At 40.7% G+C, this 20,144-nt stretch overlaps 1 protein-coding gene across 5 annotated transcripts in view; it reads left to right on the top strand.

Annotated features, from left to right (window-relative positions):
* Positions 1–20,144, top strand: part of LOC118567158 (coiled-coil domain-containing protein 66-like) — a 107,794-nt gene that overhangs the window by 3,000 nt on the left and 84,650 nt on the right. For 4 of the 5 annotated variants that reach the window (XM_036151596.1, XM_036151599.1, XM_036151597.1 and 1 more), the window contains exons 5-16: positions 1,598–1,847; positions 1,926–2,037; positions 4,510–4,604; positions 6,477–6,535; positions 8,549–8,629; positions 8,743–8,877; positions 8,963–9,183; positions 12,599–12,683; positions 12,798–12,956; positions 14,661–14,721; positions 16,299–16,376; positions 16,469–16,706. In XM_036151596.1, the coding sequence (XP_036007489.1) occupies positions 1,598–1,847; positions 1,926–2,037; positions 4,510–4,604; positions 6,477–6,535; positions 8,549–8,629; positions 8,743–8,877; positions 8,963–9,183; positions 12,599–12,683; positions 12,798–12,956; positions 14,661–14,721; positions 16,299–16,376; positions 16,469–16,706 (1,574 nt within the window). The remainder of the gene's footprint in view (positions 1–1,597; positions 1,848–1,925; positions 2,038–4,509; positions 4,605–6,476; positions 6,536–8,548; positions 8,630–8,742; positions 8,878–8,962; positions 9,184–12,598; positions 12,684–12,797; positions 12,957–14,660; positions 14,722–16,298; positions 16,377–16,468; positions 16,707–20,144) is intronic. The other variant, XM_036151598.1, reaches the window with a different exon arrangement.

Here is a 20,144-nt window from a genome sequence, read left to right as displayed (position 1 = left end):
ACGACAAAACTAAAGTTATTTTTTGGATAATCTACTCACGGTCTACTGTAGTCAGATGCTGTTAAATGAACTCCAGTAAATATTGTTTACCAGCAGCTCAGTCAGTCGGATCAGAACCAAAATTAATAGACATAGAGTTAAATGCAAAGCTTCTAGATAAAAATACACCATTTAAGTTGCTATTGAGACTGAAGGATTTATAAGAAACGGTCTTCACTGTAACAAAAATGAAGCAGAAGGCCAATAGTTCACTGCAAAAACGGAACTAAAAATAAGTAAAATTTTCTTTAAATGAGTGTATCTGTCCTTGATTTGAGCAGGTAAATAAGATGGTTTGCCAATGGAATAAGATTTTTCCACTTAAAACAGGAACAATTCATCTCCATCATCTTATTTCAAGTGCAGGATGTCTAATTATCTTATTTTAGGGACAAAGATACTCATTCCATTGGCAAATAATGTTATTTACTGGCTCAAATCAACGATGAATAGACTAACTTTAAGAACATTTTACTTGTTTTAGATCCGTTTTTGCAGTGAAGGAAGGAAGGGACGAGTTGGTAAACGTGTTGCTATAAAACCAGAGTACAAAGTAATCCATATCGTCAGAACTTCAAACCCAGGTTCATTTCTAACGTTACGCCGCTGGCCTGTTGTTGTGACAAAGCTTCTAGTCAGAGTGGCTCATGTTACTCTGAGCTACCTCTATAGTTATCCTGCTATAGGCTTAGGCTGCTGGAGGACATCAGGGTCTATTTCTCTCACTCTGCTGAGTTCTCCTACTGCTCTCCAATCTGCATTGTTTGTTATTTCAGCTTTTAACTTTTGTTCTCTCGCTTTTTCTCTTCATAGAAGGTACACCTGGTCTGGTGTTCTGTTAGCTGTGACATCATCAGGGGAGGCAGATCATCCTCTATTACCATCTAACATAGAAAGTACTCCTGGGTCAATGTGAGCTTCTGTGCTTTCTGTGTCTCTGCTCTGTCTTCTCTAACATAGAAAGTACTCCTGGGTCAATGTGAGCTTCTGAGCTTTCTGTGTCTCTGCTCTGTTTTCTCTAACATAGAAAGTACTCCTGGGTCAATGTGAGCTTCTGTGCTTTCTGTGTCTCTGCTCTGTCTTCTCTAAGCCCCAGTGGGTGGAGGCAGATGAGCGTTCACACTGAGCCTGGTTCTGGTTCTGCTGGAGGTTCTCCTCCCTGTTAAAGGGGAGTTTTCCTCTCCACTGTCGCTTCATGCATGCTCAGTATGAGGGATTGCTGCAAAGCCATCAACAATGCAGACGACTGTCCACTGTGGCTCTACGCTCTTTCAGGAGGAGTGAATGCTGCTTGGAGAGACTTGATGCAACCTGCTGGGTTTCCTTAGAGAGGAAACTTTCTCACCAACCTGGAGGATCTGATGGAGTCTGACTTTGGAAAGAGCCTTGAGATGATGTGTTGTGAATTGGTGCTATATAAATAAAATTTTATTGAATTAGGAAGGTAACAATTTTATTGAATTAGGAAGGTAACAAATGTCAGATGTCTGTGCTTTCTGGAGCAGTAAAATAATTTATCTTTTGCAACTCTGTGTGCCGTTGTGTGTTTCCTTTCAAGGTGAAAACAAACAAACACAAGATCAGCACCGGCGTCGGACCTCAGGGCGGCTCTGGGAGAGCAGGACCGCCTCCAAACCCGGAGGATGGAGGAGGGAGGAGGGCAGGGCAGAAGCTTGTGCTGACCGGTGTGGATGCAAGCCTGAAGGACGGCGTGGTGTGCCTAACGAGGGAACAGCTGCGTCAGATCCTAAGCTCGATCCAGACGGCCGGCCACGGCCAGCCGGGTCCACAGGAGCAGACGGCACAAGGTGGCGTTATTAAAACAGGTCCCGGTCTGCTGAATGCATACTGCTGCGTGTCACCAACTGACCCGGTTCATCCGTTAGGAGGCCAACCCGACACCGACCCGGACTCCTCTGTGAACGGAGGAGAAGAAAGAGAAGTAAAGGAGGATGATAAAGGGGAAGCGGAAGGAAGAGCTGATGATGCATGTGGCAGGTAAGCTCCCATCCTGCTGCTGTAACAGCGCAGTTCCTACCAAAAACTAAAACACAATGTTTAGACTCAGGTCAAACTAGGGCTGGACCATATGGAAAAAAAATCATATCAATAAAATAGAAATCATATTGATCGATTATAGATAATTATCAACTAATTTAACAAATAATTTAAATGCAGCCCTGGCCATTTTACGCTGTTGCTTAGAGACTATTTTTAGAGACAGACACAAACACTGAATTCAAACTTAACCCTTAATTCAACCAACTTTTTACCAGAACTGCAAGTTTTTAAAAAATAAAAAAAGCATGCTCTCTGAACTCTTTGAAAGGGGGCGGAGCTTGGTTCCTGGGTCTGCGTTGTGATTGGCTTGGAGGATGTAATGACTGCAATATTAACCTACATGATAGAATGCATAAGAAAGGAAAACTTTTATTCTATTGAACTTTTTATTGAGCCTTTTTTCTGTCATCGATACATATATAGTTATTGGATTATCGTCCAGCCCTATTTCAAACTTAAAACTATTCTAGGAAACCTGCGGATGACGACCGACCAATCAAGACTTTATTCACCTTAAGATTGAATTTTTTATTTTAAAGAGCACAAGTGATAAATCAAAACTAACAATGATGGCAAAATAAAAACAGTAACTCGACTCATCAACGCTCCAACCTATTTTCAAGCAAAAAGTTATATTTATTTCATAAAATAACTCAGAAATGTGTTTTTTAAATAAGCAAATTCTCGGGAATTTAATAGAGGAATTCCAGAAAGAGTAAAATCCCCCTAATGGCTGTAAAATCCATGTGTGGTGAAAATGATTTTATTTTTATTTTAAGATGCATTAGATCTACAAGGTAGACAGCAGTGAAACACAAAATAAAAACAATACTGACTAGATTGCAGTAGGGCTGCACGGTAAATCACTTTAATCAATTTAATTCAATTTAACAATTTATTAAGATTTACTTTTTGGAAAATCTGGATTTTATTTTGCTAATGCTCTCATTGGGCTTCCATGAAGAGAACAGCAGCAATGCTGCACATATGTTTATTAAAATATATTGTCAATATATTGTAAAGAGTAAACTTTTTTTTACCATAATACGAGGCATTTTATTTAATTTACTTTTTTATGTTAGTTTTAAGTTACTCCAGTGAAGGAAAGCCTGTTCTCAGCTCATTGTGTAAAACCACCAGCAGCAAATATTTAGTTGTTTAGAAACTAAATGTTTATAACGGCAGGGCGGACATCTTGTTTTACCAGCATGTTTCACAGCTTGTAATTAGTTGCATTTTGACTTCACACTGCAAAAAGAGAAGGAAAACTTACTTGAAATGAATGTATTTGTCCTTGATCTGAGCAGGTAAATAAGATTATTTGCCAATGGAATGAGTATTCTTACCCCTAAAATAAGATAATTAGATATCCTGCACTTGAAATAAGATGATGGAGATGAATTGTTCCTATTTTAAGTGCAAATATCTTATTCCATTGACAAATAATCTTATTTAGCTGCTCAAATCAAGGAAAAATACTATAATTTCAAGAAAAAAATTCTAATTTTTAGTTCTGTTGTTGCAGTGCAGTTCAACTCTCAGTGTAAATGCTTGGCATAAATGCAAGTTTTTAGAATAATTACTTTTTGCCAAACAAAAACGAGGAAAATAAATCGATTAAAGGTATACAATGCAACCGGGGTTGATTTTCCAGCGAGGCTCCCCCCAGAGGGCGAAAGTAGAAGTGCACTGTCATAAAGATGCTCAGCTGTTCTGGTTTCTCCATCAAGCCAGGCGCGGTTGTTTTGAGCTTAGCAGACAGGCGAACGCAACGAAAAGTGGAAAAAACGGCAGTACAAACAATGACTAACACAGTGAAAGTATGAACATCAGGTTTCCCGCAGCGCTATCTTGGCGATGCGGCCGCGGCTTGGCGAGGCGGAAGCTTGGCTGCCGCCGTGGTAGCGTCTCGCCAACATAAAAAAAATAATAATAATAATAATATTAAAACTCGATATGCTTGCATGTTTATTTGACGTTAACACGCGGTTCTTTGTTGTTGCTTTCGCGCGTGCATATAGTGAATGGCAGGGCAAAAACACATGGAGTTCTCACCGTAAAGCGAGACTTCTGTGTGTGCGGGCCGTGAGCTCCTGCAATTGCAAGTGCGGTATTTCCCCCACACACCCCCAGGGCGGCCGAGAAAACCTTTGTTCGACCTGAAATGACTCATTTAATCATCCAAAACGGTATGGAACACATTAATTAACGGAAAAATGTTGCATAGTATGCCTTTAATCGGATTCGGTATAATAAAATATTTAATTTTTAAGCCATATCGTCTAGCTCTAGATAACAGGTTGAAAGTGAGACTGAAAGAGTTGTGTCCCACGGAGGCGTGGATCGTAACGGTCATCCTTGTGCTCACCGAGCTCCGCCCTGAATGTTCTGACGTTTGTTTGTTTCCAGGTTGCCTCGATCTTCGTTCACGTGGCTCCAGGAGCTTCAGTCAGACAGCAGAGCCGCCCTCAACGCTAAGAAGGCTCAGTGGAAACGAGAACTTGGTACGAACCAAGAGGTTCAACCAGAGTTTTCACCCTTTTATTTTCAGGGTTGCTATTTTCCTTTTTATTTTATTTTTGTGTGTGTGTGGAAACTAGCTTTCCTTAACCCCGCATTGCCGGATGTGTTCCCTACAAACACCCCGATGCATGCGGTGGACTTCATCGGACGTTCATGAATCCGTGTTTAGGTCTCTACCTAATCTGATCGCCGTCTGGTCCAAGAAGGGCCTGGAGTTCACGCCTCCAGCACAAAATGTCACGATGAGAGCGAAGCTTCCACTGCTCCTCACACATGACGTGGCGGCGGCCGGCTTTGAAAACCCCTCACTGTCGGATCTTTCTGTCCCAGGAGGAGAAGTTTTAGCAAAAGTCAAATTAACCCCCGGAGTGACAACCTTCACTTTAACAATGAGGTGATTCTCATTAAGGCCTGAGACGGTCCTCTGAGGCAGGGTTCCCACACTTTTCAGCCAAATAACAGTTTGGAATAATTTTTCCAACTAAGCTCAGTCGTCCTCCTGAGTTAAATTAAGGAATTTCTGAGCATCTTGGAAAGTTCTGTTTTGTTATTGGTTTTACAAATGAAAAAAATACTAAATCATTTCAGCACATCAGCTTCAAATTATTATCAGCATCAGAGTTTAAAATGATTGTGCAAACAATTGTGTGACTTTATTCTCCTAATATTCTAAATTTACTTTTGCAATGTTGTTCATTCCTGTACACCTAATATTATGACTTTATTCTCATAATTTCCCCACAGAAATAAAAATGGTGATAGGGTCAATGTAGGTTAAAGAAAATTAATGGTTGGCCACAGAGGAGCACATTTCCACCAAAAACACATTTGTTTGTGAAATTAAAACTTGGATGTTCTCCGATGTCGAAAAGTCATAAATATTAGAGAAAGAAAATTGTAATTTCCGCTGATTAAACGTTTGCTATATTAAAACTATATTCAATAACATCTCATCTAACGACCCCTACTTTGGGAAACCCTGCTCTAAAGTCCCTGTAGCATCAAAACAAGCTTTAAAATATGTTGAATGTGAAAACTCGACATTTTCATCTTAAAATTCATAATCATTATACGAAGCAGCGCATTCATTTGAAAACATGTCATAATCATTGATGATAAATCTGCACAAATGTGTTTTTTTTAACGCAATAAAAAAAAACATACTCACTGAATGATAAGAATCACTGAAATTCGTCTACAGAAGATAAAAAGTAAAAAAAAAAAAACACAGCTGACCTTCGTAAAGAGCCTCTAACTTTGCAGCAATGCCTCACGCTGATAATGCATGTGGCGACAGTGGAAAGGAAAAACTCCTTGAAACCGGAAGAAGCCTCCACACTGCAAAAAGGCAACTAAAAGTAAGTTAAATTTTCTTGAAATTAGTGTTTTGTCCTTGATTTGAGCAATTAAACAAGATTATCTGCCAATGGAATTAGTATTTTTACTCCTAAAATATTTTCATTAGATATATTCACTTGAAATAAGATGATGGAGACGAGTTGTTCCTATTTTAAGTGCAAAAATCTTATTCCATTGGCAGATAATCTTATTTACCTGTTCAAATCAAGTGCAAATACACTAATTTTAAGAAAATTTGACTTACTTTTAGTTCTCTAATTGTAGTGCTGCAGAACCAGACCCAGCCAGGACCGACCGGGATTTGAAAAGACACAGAAGCGCTGGTCCAGGAGTACTTTCTGTCTACAAGACAGTGACGCAAGTCACTCGACCCAGTTCTATTAACGGATTATTGTTCTAAGCATTTAAAAATAAAGGGGAGAAACCTTCAGTAAATTGTGCAGTGGGCATTTTGTTCAAGACACTTGAAATAAACCCGTTTGTTTTATTTTTAGATGAGCAAGTTGCCCTGAAGCAGCAGCAGCAGCAGCATTCAGCTCCCAGCAGACTGCAGGTATTTCACTTTAATTTATTTATTTATCGTCTTTCCCCGAATAAGAGTTACAGGAGTCATCCGGGCTTTGCAGGAGTTATTTCACAAGAAAAGCCGGAGTGAGCTGTCGGTCTGTCTTCTTGCCCCTAAAGAAGGAAATTTGTGTTGAGAAGATGTGGCGTTCGCACCACACTTAAACGTCTGGGGCTCAGCCAAGCAGGAGTCATGTAGTGGAATGGGTTAGATATAGAAATAAAAAGGAGTACCACACTGAGACAATTTAAAGCAGGTATAAATATGTTGTCTTTAAAAATATGCAGGTAACTGTTGAAATTAATATGTCTTAATACCCTGGTTTAAGATTTGACAGTAAAAGAGAAACAGATGATCAGAGGCAAACATTTAAAATATGCATATTTATTTCATATGGAATTCCAAGAGACAAAGAGAACTTACATGCTTAATTCAGTATGTCCTTCTCTCAAAGCATTGCAGCTTCTTTGTCTAACGTCTTATTCGCAAACCCATCTTTTTATCATAGTGACTAGCCCCTCCAGATTAGTTTGGGGGTTTTGGGCCCAGATACTGTGTCTCCAGGTTCTATCTTTTCTCAAAACAAGGAGTATATTCTCTCAAGGTTTTCATGCAGTACGACTGATTTAGTTCCCAAAATGTCCTATCAGGGGTCAAGCCAGATGAACTCAAGAACCATAAAATAGCTTTCAGACCTTAAAGCAAACATGCTGTGTGTTTTCTGCCTCAGAGGGGAGACACAGTTTAGAGGCCAGAAAAGTACCTCTTATTGTTTTCCATAAAAATGGCTAATTAATATAACAACTAATGATATTTTATACAACATAATCCAAACATTTAAACGTGATAACTTACATTTTCGATAAGTACTACTAGATATCTTCTTCTTTCTGTACAGTTGCCTTCAAAATACTGTGTATTCGTGTAAATGTGCTTTGATTTGTAATGCCTCCTTTTATCAAAAGACCTTATATGATATACGTGATGTGAGTATTGTATTCGGGGGGAGGTTCTTATAAGTTCTTGAATTTCTACCTACTCCTTTTGAGCGCTACTAACACGTCTTAACATCTCAACGTAAATCTTGCTTATATTGTTGCTCAAAGAAATTGAAAAGAAAAAAAAAACTTTTAATTTGAGAATATTCTTCCTGTTTGACTGAGCAGCTCCTTAATTTAATGGAAAAAAAACCTCTTCACAGAAGATAAAGCTGCTCCTAAACGTTCAGATCACTGCAGGTTAAAAGAAACGTTAAATCTCTAGATGTTAGAGTTGGGTAACTGGTGGCAGCAGAACGCCGTCGACAGACAGACATGTCAGTCTTACAAATCTCAAGCCCAAAAACCCAAACAAACAGATTTTCTTGGCATTTATTACATATATGTGCATATATGCACATATATACGTGTAGGTACGTATGTATGTAGGCGTATAGGTATATGTATATATATATAAGTGTGTATATATATGTATATATATATATATTTAGAGCACTATGAATGTAAATAAGACATCATATGCCCATTCATATTTCTTTTTGTATTTTTTTTTTTGTATTTTTTAATATAACTGAATATATATAACTGAATGCACCTTCCCTACTCTGCACCTTCTTGTATGAGCTGATGTGACGAAGGAATTTCTCCATTGTGAGATCAATAAAGACTATCTTATCTTATCTTATCTTATCTTATCTTAAAGAGCAGAAAAGGTTGCATTTGAATAAAAACACGCTGATTGTACAAATTCTGTACATACAAATGTTTTTTAAAAATACTCACCTGTACACTGTGACTTCTCCTGCATTGTCTAAATTTAAATGATTTACTTTTAAAACACTTGTGCACCTTATACTGTAATTAATTTTTACTGCAATTTGCAAGCTGTGTGCAACGAAATTTCGTTCTGTACGCACTCTGTGCATACAAAATGACAAATAAAGTTGTCTAAGTCTGATCCTGCAGCAAATGCGCCTGAACGTCATGCTCTTCTGTGTTTCAGGGTGAGGAATACGCAGAGAGCACCTCATCCGTCGGCCACCGAGAGCCGCCCGCAGCCATCCGCTCCAGCCTCAGACTCGGGGTAAATCTGAGCTCTGCACGTTTCCGCCGCAGCAAGAGGAGTCACGGTAAAAGCCTGAAGCGTTTCACACAGAACTGGTGGGTCGTGTCCCCCTCCTCCCCCCCCCCCTGTAGGAGGTCGCACCGATGGAGGAGGCGTTGGGCGCCGAGAGGAAAGAGCAGCAGAGGAGGCGCTGGCTGGAGGAGCTGGACCGTCAGAGGGAAGAGACGGCCGAGCGACGGAAACGGGAGAAAGCGCTGCGGCGACAGGTGCCGTAGAGACGCAGCGGGGGCGCCGCTCTGCCACGGGCTCGGTTCGCTCCCCTCAGGGTGACATGTCGCCCCCTCTCTGCAGACGGAGGACCACGAGCTCTGGGCGGCGCACTTCGACTCGCTCCAGCGCAGGGCTCCGGCTCCATCAGCGCCGCCTCCGGGTCGGCTCAGCGGCTCGGAGCGAGAGGACTGGGAGCCGTCGTCCAGCCTGTCGCTGGCCTGGGAGGCGGCCAGCAGCTGCGGAGCGGAGAGTGTCCTCGGAGCCAGCGTGGACTCCACGAGAGGACATACCGCCAGAACCAGGTAGCAACGAATACCCTGGAGGCAGCGGCGCCGTTCTGCCCCGACTTACTGAAACAACAAATGAGCAAACGTAGAATATCTAAACCACAAACCAAACTATTTAATTTCATCTTTAGAAAATTAGATGGGGAAACTGCCTGCTTAAATGTTCCTTTTTTTTTAAATACATAATACAGAAAAATGCTAAAGATGAAGCTTTTTTTACATGCATGGATGTCTAAGCCCTGTCAAGAAGTTCCCAGCCAGCATGAAGCTTGGGTTTTTCTTCATGTTGAAAAGTTGAATCTGCACACATGATTCAACAATTTCCCTCTGGGAGTATTAAAATATGTCTGATTCTGATGATTTTTTTTAACCTTTTTTGGTTAAAAAGAAAGAGACTTCATCAGATAAACACTGTCTGACCTGATAAGGAGCATCATCCATTCTTAAAGTCGTTTTTCTGATTCGCCGAGGAGGAAATAAAAGAATAAAATAAAACAAAAAGTGTAACATGAAAAAGGTTTCAGTTTACTGATGTTATTTTTATAAATTTTTGGATCTTTATGGGGTTTTTTTTGTCTTTGTTTTCTATGCACAAAACCCCCAACCACCATTATACCTAATGTAACAATTATTCCTTGATTGGTCTTAGGGCTGGACGATGATTAAATAACAATATTTATCGATCAATAGACGTATATCCATGATAGAAAAAAAAGGTCAATAATAATTTCTATAAAGATTTTTTCCTTCCTTTTGCATTTTATCCATGTAGGTTAATATCACATCATCATTACATCCTCCCAACCAATCACAACGCAGACCCAGGAACTAAGCTCCGCCCCCTTCAGAGAGTTCAGAGAGCACGCATTCTTTTTTCTTTTTTATAAACTTGTAGTTTTGGTAAAAAATATAATATCTGTGATGTAATTGCATAAAATGGCCAGGGCTGCCCTTAAAATATATGTTTTGAATTTGTTGATAATTATCGATATCGATCAATATCATCCAGACCTAATTGTTCTCGCATTCATGACCAAAAAGAGTTGATATGATTTATCTAAAACATGAAATCATAAATAAGTGAGGAAAAAAATGCTTTCATATGGATTTTTTATACATATGGCCAGATCAAAACTTGGGTTTTTGTCCAACTTGTTCATGGATTTGTGTTTTGTTTTACCGCCAGAATGCACAAAAAAATGCACAATTTCACTGCTTCTGTGGCCTGTAAATCGTCGCTCGTCTGGTTTTTTTAAACTCAACCTGTGGTTCTTAAAGAGGGTCGGGTTTGGATGTCACACAAAGCCTCGGTCTATCTGTTTTCAGAGCTTCTACAAACAAAATGATCATAAACTGTGATCTAAAGAATCTGTATCCAATGTAAAACAATCCAGCCCTGAGTTCAGAGTCAAGTTTCAACGAGGATCGAAGTTTGTCGGCTTGCCAAAGAAAGTGAAGTAAGCCTAAATCTCACGGCGGAGTCAGAAGTGGCTTTTGGTGAATAATTGAAGCCTAACCTGGTAAATTGGTTGTACTTAATGCCCGAAACCTTTTTAAAAATGCCAGAAAACTCCAGAAAGATGTCTGAACCTTCCTGGTTTCTGAGCCCAGGGCGGAGGCTGTGGTCTATTACAGCGCGGTGCTTCAGCTTTTAGATGTTTTTGGCCTCAAACTGCAAGATATGTCGAGTGTTTCAGACCATTATTTTATTTTCCCTTTTAAAAAAATCATATTTTCTGTGCATTTCTGGTGGTTTAAGCCCCAAAGCTGGCAGCACTGCCCATTAATAAAAAACAAAATTCAAAAGCTTAATTCAATTCAATTCAATTCAATTTTATTTATATAGCGCCAAATCATGAAACATGTCATCTCAAGGCACTTTACAAAGTCAAGTTCAATCAGATTATACAGATTGGATCAGATTATACAGATTGGTCAAAAATGTCCTATATAAGGAAACCAGTTGATTGCTTCAAAGTCCCGACAAGCAGCATTCACTCCTGGAGAAGCGTAGAGCCACAGGAAGAGTCATCTGCATTGTACATGGCTTTGCTGCAACCCCTCATGCTGAGCAAGCATGAAGTGACAGTGGGAAGAAAAACCACCCATTAACGGGAAGGAAAACCTCCGGCAGAACCGGGCTCAGTATGAACGGTCATCTGCCTCGACCGACTGGGGTTACAGAAGACAGAACAGAGACACAATAAGAGAGACAAACAAGCACAGAAGCACACATTGATCCAGTAATCTGTTCTACATTAGATGGTAGTAGCGGGTGAGCCGTCTTCTCTGGATGATGTCACAGTTAACAGAACGCCAGACCAGGTGTACCTACTATGAAGAAAAAGAGAGAGAGCAAAAGTTAAAAGCTGAAATGACGACAGTCATTTCAATGTAATACAATGCAAAACTGGAGAACAGTAGAAATCAGTAGAGTGAGAAACTTAGACCCTGATGTCCTCCAGCAGCCTAGGCCAATCACAGCACAACTATAGAGATAGCTCAGGGTATTAGCCACTCTAACTATAAGCTTTGTCAAAAAGGAAAGTTTTAAGATTAGTCTTAAAAGTAGACAGGGTGTCTGCCTCACGGACCAAAACTGGGAGTTGGTTCCACAGGAGAGGAGCCTGATAGCTAAAGGATCTGCCTCCCATTCTACTTTTAGAGACTCTAGGAACCACCAGCAGACCTGCAGTCTGAGAGCGAAGTGCTCTGTTAGGAACATACGGGGTAATCAGAGCTCTGATATATGATGGAGCTTGATTATTAAGGGCTTTATACGTTAGAAGAAGAATTTTAAATTCTATTCTTGATTTAACAGGAAGCCAATGAAGGGAAGCTAAAATTGGAGAAATATGATCCCTCTTGTTGATTTTCATCAGAACTCTTGCTGCAGCATTTTGGATCAGCTGAAGACTTTGAACTGCATTTTGTGGACTTCCTGATAGTAAATAATTACAATAGTCCAGCCTTGAAGTAACAAATGCATGGACTAGTTTTTCAGCATCACTCCTGGACAGAATGTTTCTAATTTTGGCGATATTCCTGAGGTGAAAAAAGGAAACTCTGGAAACCTGTTTAATATGGGATTTAAATGACATGTCTTGGTCGAAAACAACACCAAGATTTTTAACTTTATTACCAGAGGCCACGTTAATGCCATCCAGATTAAGGGATTGATTAAGAACTTTATTTTTTGAAGACTCTGGCCCAAAGATTAAAACTTCGGTCTTGTCAGAATTTAAATGCAGGAAATTTTCATCCAGCTTTTGATGTCATCAAGACATGACTGCAGTCGAAGTAATTGATTGGATTCATTAGGATTTATGGATAAATATAGCTGAGTGTCATCAGCTTAAAATTCCGCTGAGAAGATTCTGTTAAATCTGAGCTCAAGTGAATTCAGCGTCTTGTTCTTTGATTCCTCCAGCTATCTGAGGACCATGACGTCCCTGCTGGACCCTGCACAGATAGAGGAGAGAGAGAGGAGGAGGCTGAAACAGCTGGAGCAGCAGGTGAGGAGGTGCCAGCAGGGGTTAGGAGCCCAAAGACGGAGGGAGAATGCTCCTAAGATTCTGCTCCTTTTGCTTCTTTTAAAGTTTTTTTGGACCTCCTTGTTGTCTCGCTAGAGAGCCATTGAGGCCCAGATGGAGGAACGCAAGAAGCAGAAGGAGGAGGAGGAGGCAAAAAGGAGACGGGAGGAAGAAGAGGAAGAGAAGAGGGTTGCACAAGAGAGGGAGAAGCTGCAGCAGCAGTACGAGCTGGAGCTGCTGAAGAGGAAGGAGAAGGTGAGGGATCAACACATGTCAAGCTTGTACCCCCCCCAAACTACAACCCTCAACACAGACCAGCTTGTATTAAATGTCGTTTATTCACATTTCCCAGAAAAATGCCTGACTCAGAGCGCAGCGATAAACACAGCCTGCTTTCCCCTCTGTCAACACACGGTGGCGCCAAACTCCCGGCTGATGCTTAAAAGCAATATTAAGCTCCTTTAGGGTTCAGCTGGCAGATAAACAAACCTATTTCTTCTTTTTTTTTATGTCAGCACATTTTTACATTTCACAAATTTACAATCAAACAACACCCCCCCCCCCCCCAATCCATCCATAGAATGCATAGATGTGCCACAGTATGAGTCTCACTTACAAATATAGAACAGAAATGCACAGTAAATACAATCAAGTATCACTACACACACATCAAAAGTGAAAAAAATATTTAAAAAATACATACAAATTAAAAAGTAAAGGACAAAACTTTGAATTAACCAGTTTGTTCCTCAGCAGAGAGGGAAGTTAAAATTCAGAAATATTGCATTTAGGGGTTTCCATCGTTGGTAAATTTTACTTCTTGCGAAGTAAAGGAAAGGACATGTCTTTGTCTAGACCAGATGTTATTTTTATAAAAATAACATCTGCAACCTGTGGCTCTTTGGATCTTCCACAGTGGCTCTTAATAACTTTGGCTACAAATTCTATTTTTATTATGGTATTTAAATGTAATAAATTCCAAATTTCTTGGAATAATTGCTTTTAATTTTCACTACAGAATGATACTAAAAGTGCCAGTAATATTTAATTTTAAATCAATATTTTTTCATTATGTTGGAAACTGTGATTTTTTTTTACATCATTATCCACAAATATAAACATCCCGTCCATCCTCTTTTTTTTAAACCTCAAAATAGAAAAAAAAAGGGTGTTTATTTAACAATGACAACATATTTCCTACAGCAGATCTTTATCAAAAATTATAACTCGTCTTTTTTCAAAAGGCCAGGCAACATTTGCAGCTCTGAACGACTTTAATTCAAGCGGACTGTAGGAAAAATGGCTCTTTAGACCGTAAACGTTGCAGGTCCCTGGTTTAGATGATATTTTCAGGGTACACCAAATAAAGCAATAAGAGGGCAGTGGACACGTCTGTCGCACCAATCCCGGGTATTTGGATATATCTTTGCCAGCTTAGCTTTACTACAGTTAATGCTCTGTGAACCACTTTGAATAATATCAGCTGAATTTTTCCCCCGAATGAACAGGAGGTTATGCTTCCCAGTGCAGCACGCCACCAGTTTTCACTTAGAGGAACTCCCAAGCTGCTCTAACCCCCAGGAGGAGAACCTGGTTCCAATAAACTTTTATAAAAATAAAATGTCACTTTTAGACTTTTTCTTTGTAAGTGGGTGAAGAAGATCAACGCCAGAGGGGAGAGGAGAGGCAGGGAATGCTGAGGTGTCCTACAAATGTGAAAATATCTAATTAGGTCAGAAGTTTGAAGGTTAAATTTGGACCAAAGCTCTTCGAAACTGGACAAAAATCCCATCAATATAGAAGTCCCATTCTTCTTATAGAGTGCTTGGACCCCCCTCCTAACGCCGCCCTGGGCATCCGCCCAATTCCAAAAACCTGCCGCTGGCAGACGTACACAGGAAAGCATGCGTGTCCTCCTCTTTGGGTCTTTGTTGACAGATCTGACTGTGTCCCCCTCAGGTGGAGCCGCCAGAGGAAAGCATCGGTGACGGCGAGCCAGAGGAGACACCCGAGTCCATAAGTGAGTAAAGCGCTGCAGTAATATCGCTGCGTCTGACCCAAACTAAACTGATTCTCAGTTACCGTTATGGTCTGATTTCATGCGGTTTTCATTTTATGTCAAAAAGTAAATCTACGTTTGTGGGAGACAATTTCTCTTCTATTGTTTGCCAGAAAATCTTCCCTGTAGGGATGAAAGGGAGCTAACAAAAGCCCCTTTTCCATCAGTGATCAAAAGCCCGGGGCTTTTCAAATCCCAGTTAGGGTTTCCATTAGGGCTGGGTGTCATCTAGGATGAGCCGATACGATTCTCTTTATAGCTCAGCTTGATTTGATTTGACTCCAATATCGATATTTATTACTTTCAAATTAATGCTCAAAGTCATTCAATCACCAAAACCAGTCAAATATTACATTTATGTTCAATTTATTGAACACTGATATATTAACAGGAACATAAAGTGCATTTGGTTCAATGCATTTATCGTTTCACAGAAACCAAAAATGTGTCCAAACGTCTGATTTTAGGGACGAAGGAGTCCTATGGGCCTCTTCCTCGCTGTGAACAGTAATGGTTGCGCTGTAATAACGCCCCCTAGTGGTTGGGAGGTATATCAATATTGAAAGCCAGAATATCGATATTGAAGATCGATATTGATCTTTGTATCGATTTTTATGCACAGCCCTAGTTTCCATACACATTTACCCGGCTATTTTCACTTTCCTGGAGCTTTACTCTCCTGGGGATTTCACCACTAACTTTGACTTTAGATGTCTCACATGTTTCCCTGATTTCAGCCGATTGAGCATATGTGCGATGAATGATTGAAGGAGAGACCACAAGCTAGGTGTGCATATACGGCACGATGCGTAGAAGATATCTTTTATATTTCATCTTAAAATTAAGCGTAGATTTCTTCTAAATAAATAGATTTTCGTGTGAATACATTTTTATTTATTTATTAAATTTACAGTGTTTGATTTTAATTTTTAAATTATTTACACGTCGTTATTGCACCACGCTTTGGGAGTCCCTGATGTAGGGAAACCCTGGTCCACCCTCCAGAGTCTGGATGAGCTGCACGACATGGTTAAAGCTTCTCTATGTTTGTCTATTTGCCGCCACCTGCTGGACCGGAATGGTACTGCAGTTTTTCCTCACAACTTTCCCCCAAACATCGTCAAGTTGTTTTACATAAATAGCCGCTAGCTAATGGAAACACAGCAGACCTAAAAGTTCCAGACTTTGTTTTACCCCAGGAAACCAAAGTCTGGGCCTTTAATTCCTGGGGCTTGTTGGGGAAAAGGAGCTTTTTAGATGCTTTTAGGGTTTATGTTTTTAGTATTTACTGTAGAAACAAGTGAAATTAGTAGAGACGTTCAAAGTTTTGGTTGAGACATTCTGATTTCCTTAGGAGACGTGGACTGAGCTAAATGAAGTAGGCCTGTGTTGGATACAGAGATTAGAAAACTGATGTAGTCACCAGCCAGGATTGGGTTAAAACTCCATGGATTTATGTGTGTTTTTTCCCAGGTGTTTCCAAACTGAACCAGAAGGGAAACCTTTTTCTAAACGTTGGTTTTTGTGTTTGCGTTCAGCAGTTACCAGGCGGACCAGATGTCCGGAGAACGGCAGCAGCTTGTCTTCCTTATATAAAGACACGTTTGTTCAGACAGGTAACGGCTAAAACGCCGCAGCCGCTGCTCATGTGCGCCCCCTCCTGGTCCAGATTGGTTAGATTACAGTTTCTGCTTCTCTCCCTGAGCAGAGGACACCCCTCCTCCTCCTCCTCCTCCTGCCTGCCCACCCACAGCAGAGAGACTTCAGACCGCTGACGTCTCCGCGCAGAGCCACCCGCCTCCCCCTGGATCTGCTGAGCCTCCTAACGGCAGGAGACGCACGGCCAGAGCAGGCAAGGAGAACATCTGTCTGCCGACGGGAGAGGACCCGTACGAGCCGTTCGCCAGGACGAAGACCAAGAGGAGGCCCGAGTGGAACACGCAAAGGTAGAAATGCACAACATTTGGAGCAGGGGAGTCAAACTCATTTCTATGTTTGGCCACTTTGGCATCATTAAGTCATTGAAAGGGCCGGTTGCTGTTGTATGGATGATACTTTTGATTTCATAATTTCAGTTCAGATAAAAATGTAGAAACTATCATAGTAACATAAAAATAGCACCTTAAGCCCATTTGAACAGTTTATCTGCAAAAAAAAAGTTATTGGGGTGAGTTAAACTTTAAATTCACCATTCTGCATCACTTTTCCCCTTTTTGGACATTTCTGGGTTATTTAATGTGTTGTGGAAAAACTGACATCTAGTGGTAGGATGCTGTTACTACAGTTAAAAAAACAACAACATTCTCTACAGGAGGCACAGTTTCAGCTATTTTATACAATTTAAAAGGAGATATCCGTCTACTTTATGACACGATGTGCCTTTTTATGGCTCTTAAGGGGCCGGATAAATTGCCTTGATGGGCCGTGAGTTTGACACGTGATTTAAAGGATCCCAGTGAGAATAACTGGAGTTTATTGCAGCTACTCTTTAAAATAATACAAGAAGAGGTTGTTTATTAGAAAAAAGTCGGATTTTTCACAAAACAAAATAGATGAGAAAACTTTTTTCCATAATTTTCACCCAATATAATTTTTTCCGTTTTTATAATTTTTACCCATGTTGGCTATTGATCTGCAAGCTTCCACTTTACTGCTGGATTTGAAGCAGGTATGGTTATCACAGCTCTTTTAGCATAGGGATCTCCTGATGTCCCTTTCTGATGAAATGATCCGACATACGAGGAATTACAACAGTCCACACGAGAGGCGCTGAAAGCAGGAATCCTCTTCTCAGCGTCTTTGGCCGCAGACCCGGCGGTGTTTGTTTGTTTTTTACCTCGGAGTGGCCAACTTTCTATGAGTCCTATCTCTATTTGTCAATCCTACAACTGAACCATTCAAATCAACGACGGAAGGCAGCATGCTAGCCAGTTACAGCTGGAGAGGGGCGGATCACTGAGTCGTGGTACAGAGAGTAACGAAGGAAACACAGCGGACGCGTTGTGGCGCGCAAAGCAGCTTTTCATTTTAATCAGTCAGTAAATGTACACTAGAAGCATAATACACGCATATTTATGCTACGCGACACCTAAATTAGATTGAAGTTCTAATTTCAGAGTCTATACCAGGGGTGTCAAACATAAGGCCAGCTAAGTGGCTAAATGCATAATCATTATTTAAATTTATTTATTTTTCCCCAGTGTCCTGTCTGGCAATGTGGCAATAAGAATTTTTGTCTTAATGCCAAAAAGAGCTCATTAGATTTTACTTTCACAAGTGGAGCATTACTGCTTTTGCCATAGTGCTCCGCTTGATTTATGAATGTGAATAGTTTTATTATGATTCATGCGGGGAATATCTCAAATGATATGGACACTACAATGGGAAAGTAGGAGAGGAAAGGAAGAACAAGAAGAAAAAAGAAAAGGTGAAAGAAAGAGGAGATAAAAGGAAGAGAATGATAAAACAATTATTGAAAAAAGCATGTACTTCGTTTAATTGAAAATCTGCAGTTCCTATATTATCCACGAGGGGCGCTGTGTTTTAATCAGCAGATGGTAGCACTGAGCTTCAGATGTGGAAAATTGATTTTAAATAATTTCTTAATTTGTATCTGTCTGATGTATTTTGTCATGCAGGACAGTGTTTTTAAATCCCAAAAATGTGAATAAATGTTTTTCAACATTGTACAATCACTGTGATCAGTTCTTATGCATAATGCACAAGTAAATGTTTAACTGAGTAAAAGTATTGTTGAAATTGCACACATTAAAAACGCTGAGGTTATTCATAATATATTGTGTAAAAGTGAAAATAATTTAATATAAAAATAAACAAAAAGTCCATTATTGGTTCTATTTAATCTTGCAATGAGTTTACTCATGTGGCCCTCCTGCGATCAGATTAAGCTGTATGCGGGAAAACGAGTTTGACACCCCCGCTCTATACGCTCCTGTTTGGCAGGGAATAAACGGGAAAACAACATCCTGGGTCAAAGTTGGTAGAAGTCGCCTTGTTGACGCTGCTGATTGATGGGACGCAGCTTGCTGAGCTCTCTACCGTTCCTCTCGCAACAGTTTGTCGACCAGAGGAAGGCCAAGCCACGCCATCTACTTGTTGCACTTTCCATGTGCCGATGTTTTTTTCCAGAGCAGAAACACGCAGCTGTGGAGCGTATGGTGTGAATTTACGCTTTTAAAAACACGCCCGTAAACCGCGCCGCTTTCGTGACGTTCCCGCCGTATTTCCTCCTTAAAGGTGCGTTCACACCGACGACGAATGTGGCGGCCCGAGCGAGCGATTTTCAGGTTATCCCTGCAACACAGGAGCGAGGCAAAGTGAGACAATATAAGCAAAGCCAGAGAGACACGATACCTGCCACGAATGCAAAGTGACAGTTTGAAAAGTTTAAAAGCTCTTTAAAGCTGAACTTTTGTGTCTTGTTGCGACAACCAATCAGGAACTGGATGTGGCTGTGATGTCGGAGACAAAGCTGTGTCCATTCAGCGTGAAAGAAAAGAGTTTTTATGACTAAACCGACTATTTCTATCGAGACAAATCCAGGACGGACCAAGCCTGGAGAAGAGTGAGGAGACTGCAGTGGCAGTTAGCGTCACTAGTTGGCGCCATTGTACTGCTGTGTCTCTGGCTTGTGGCCCACTGTGGGGATTGCTGTGGGGATTGCTGCCGATATGTCAGGCGAGCAACAGCCGGCAAAAGGAATCGTCTTCGGTGTGAACGCACCTAAAAGAGATGACTTCAGTTTGTTTTCATTTGGATGGAGGAAATTTAATTCAAGCTCGGCTTATGTCATTCAGACATTTAAGGCCCATTCATACCTCACATAAAAGACGGATACGGATACGTGTGGAGTGTTTCATACGTTCTAACCATCGATTTCGTCCGTACTTTGACACGAAAATTGGGAGCTTACGCTTACGGACGAAACGGATCAATACGGAGCAATACTACCGGAAAAGGTGGGGGCGCTATTGAGTTTGTGGTACAAAATGTCAACAAAATCACGAAGAAGGTTATAATTCTGGGCTTCAAACAATGGCGGGATTCGAGGAACGACTTTCGGAGCTTGTCTGCAACTAACCACACATGTGATGTGTCGTGACCGGGGCACAGGGACAAACAAAAAGTTTACTTACGGAGCAAATACAACAAAATCACGTCTTGGACCGTCGCCATGTTTGATCAGTGACGAATCATTGGCGCCCAGCACTGCCACCTACAGGACATATTGGTTATTGCGCACCTCAACGGACGGAGGTATGAAGGAGTCAACGGATAGAACGTACGGACAGAAATACGGACGTGTAGGCCAAACGTAGGGAATGAATGGACCTTTAGACGTGTCTCTGATATTTAATGGATGA

Source organism: Fundulus heteroclitus, chromosome 20 (assembly GCF_011125445.2).
Source record: "Fundulus heteroclitus isolate FHET01 chromosome 20, MU-UCD_Fhet_4.1, whole genome shotgun sequence".
NCBI classification, from domain to species: domain Eukaryota; kingdom Metazoa; phylum Chordata; class Actinopteri; order Cyprinodontiformes; family Fundulidae; genus Fundulus; species Fundulus heteroclitus.
This window is presented reverse-complemented; position numbering and strand designations above follow the sequence as displayed.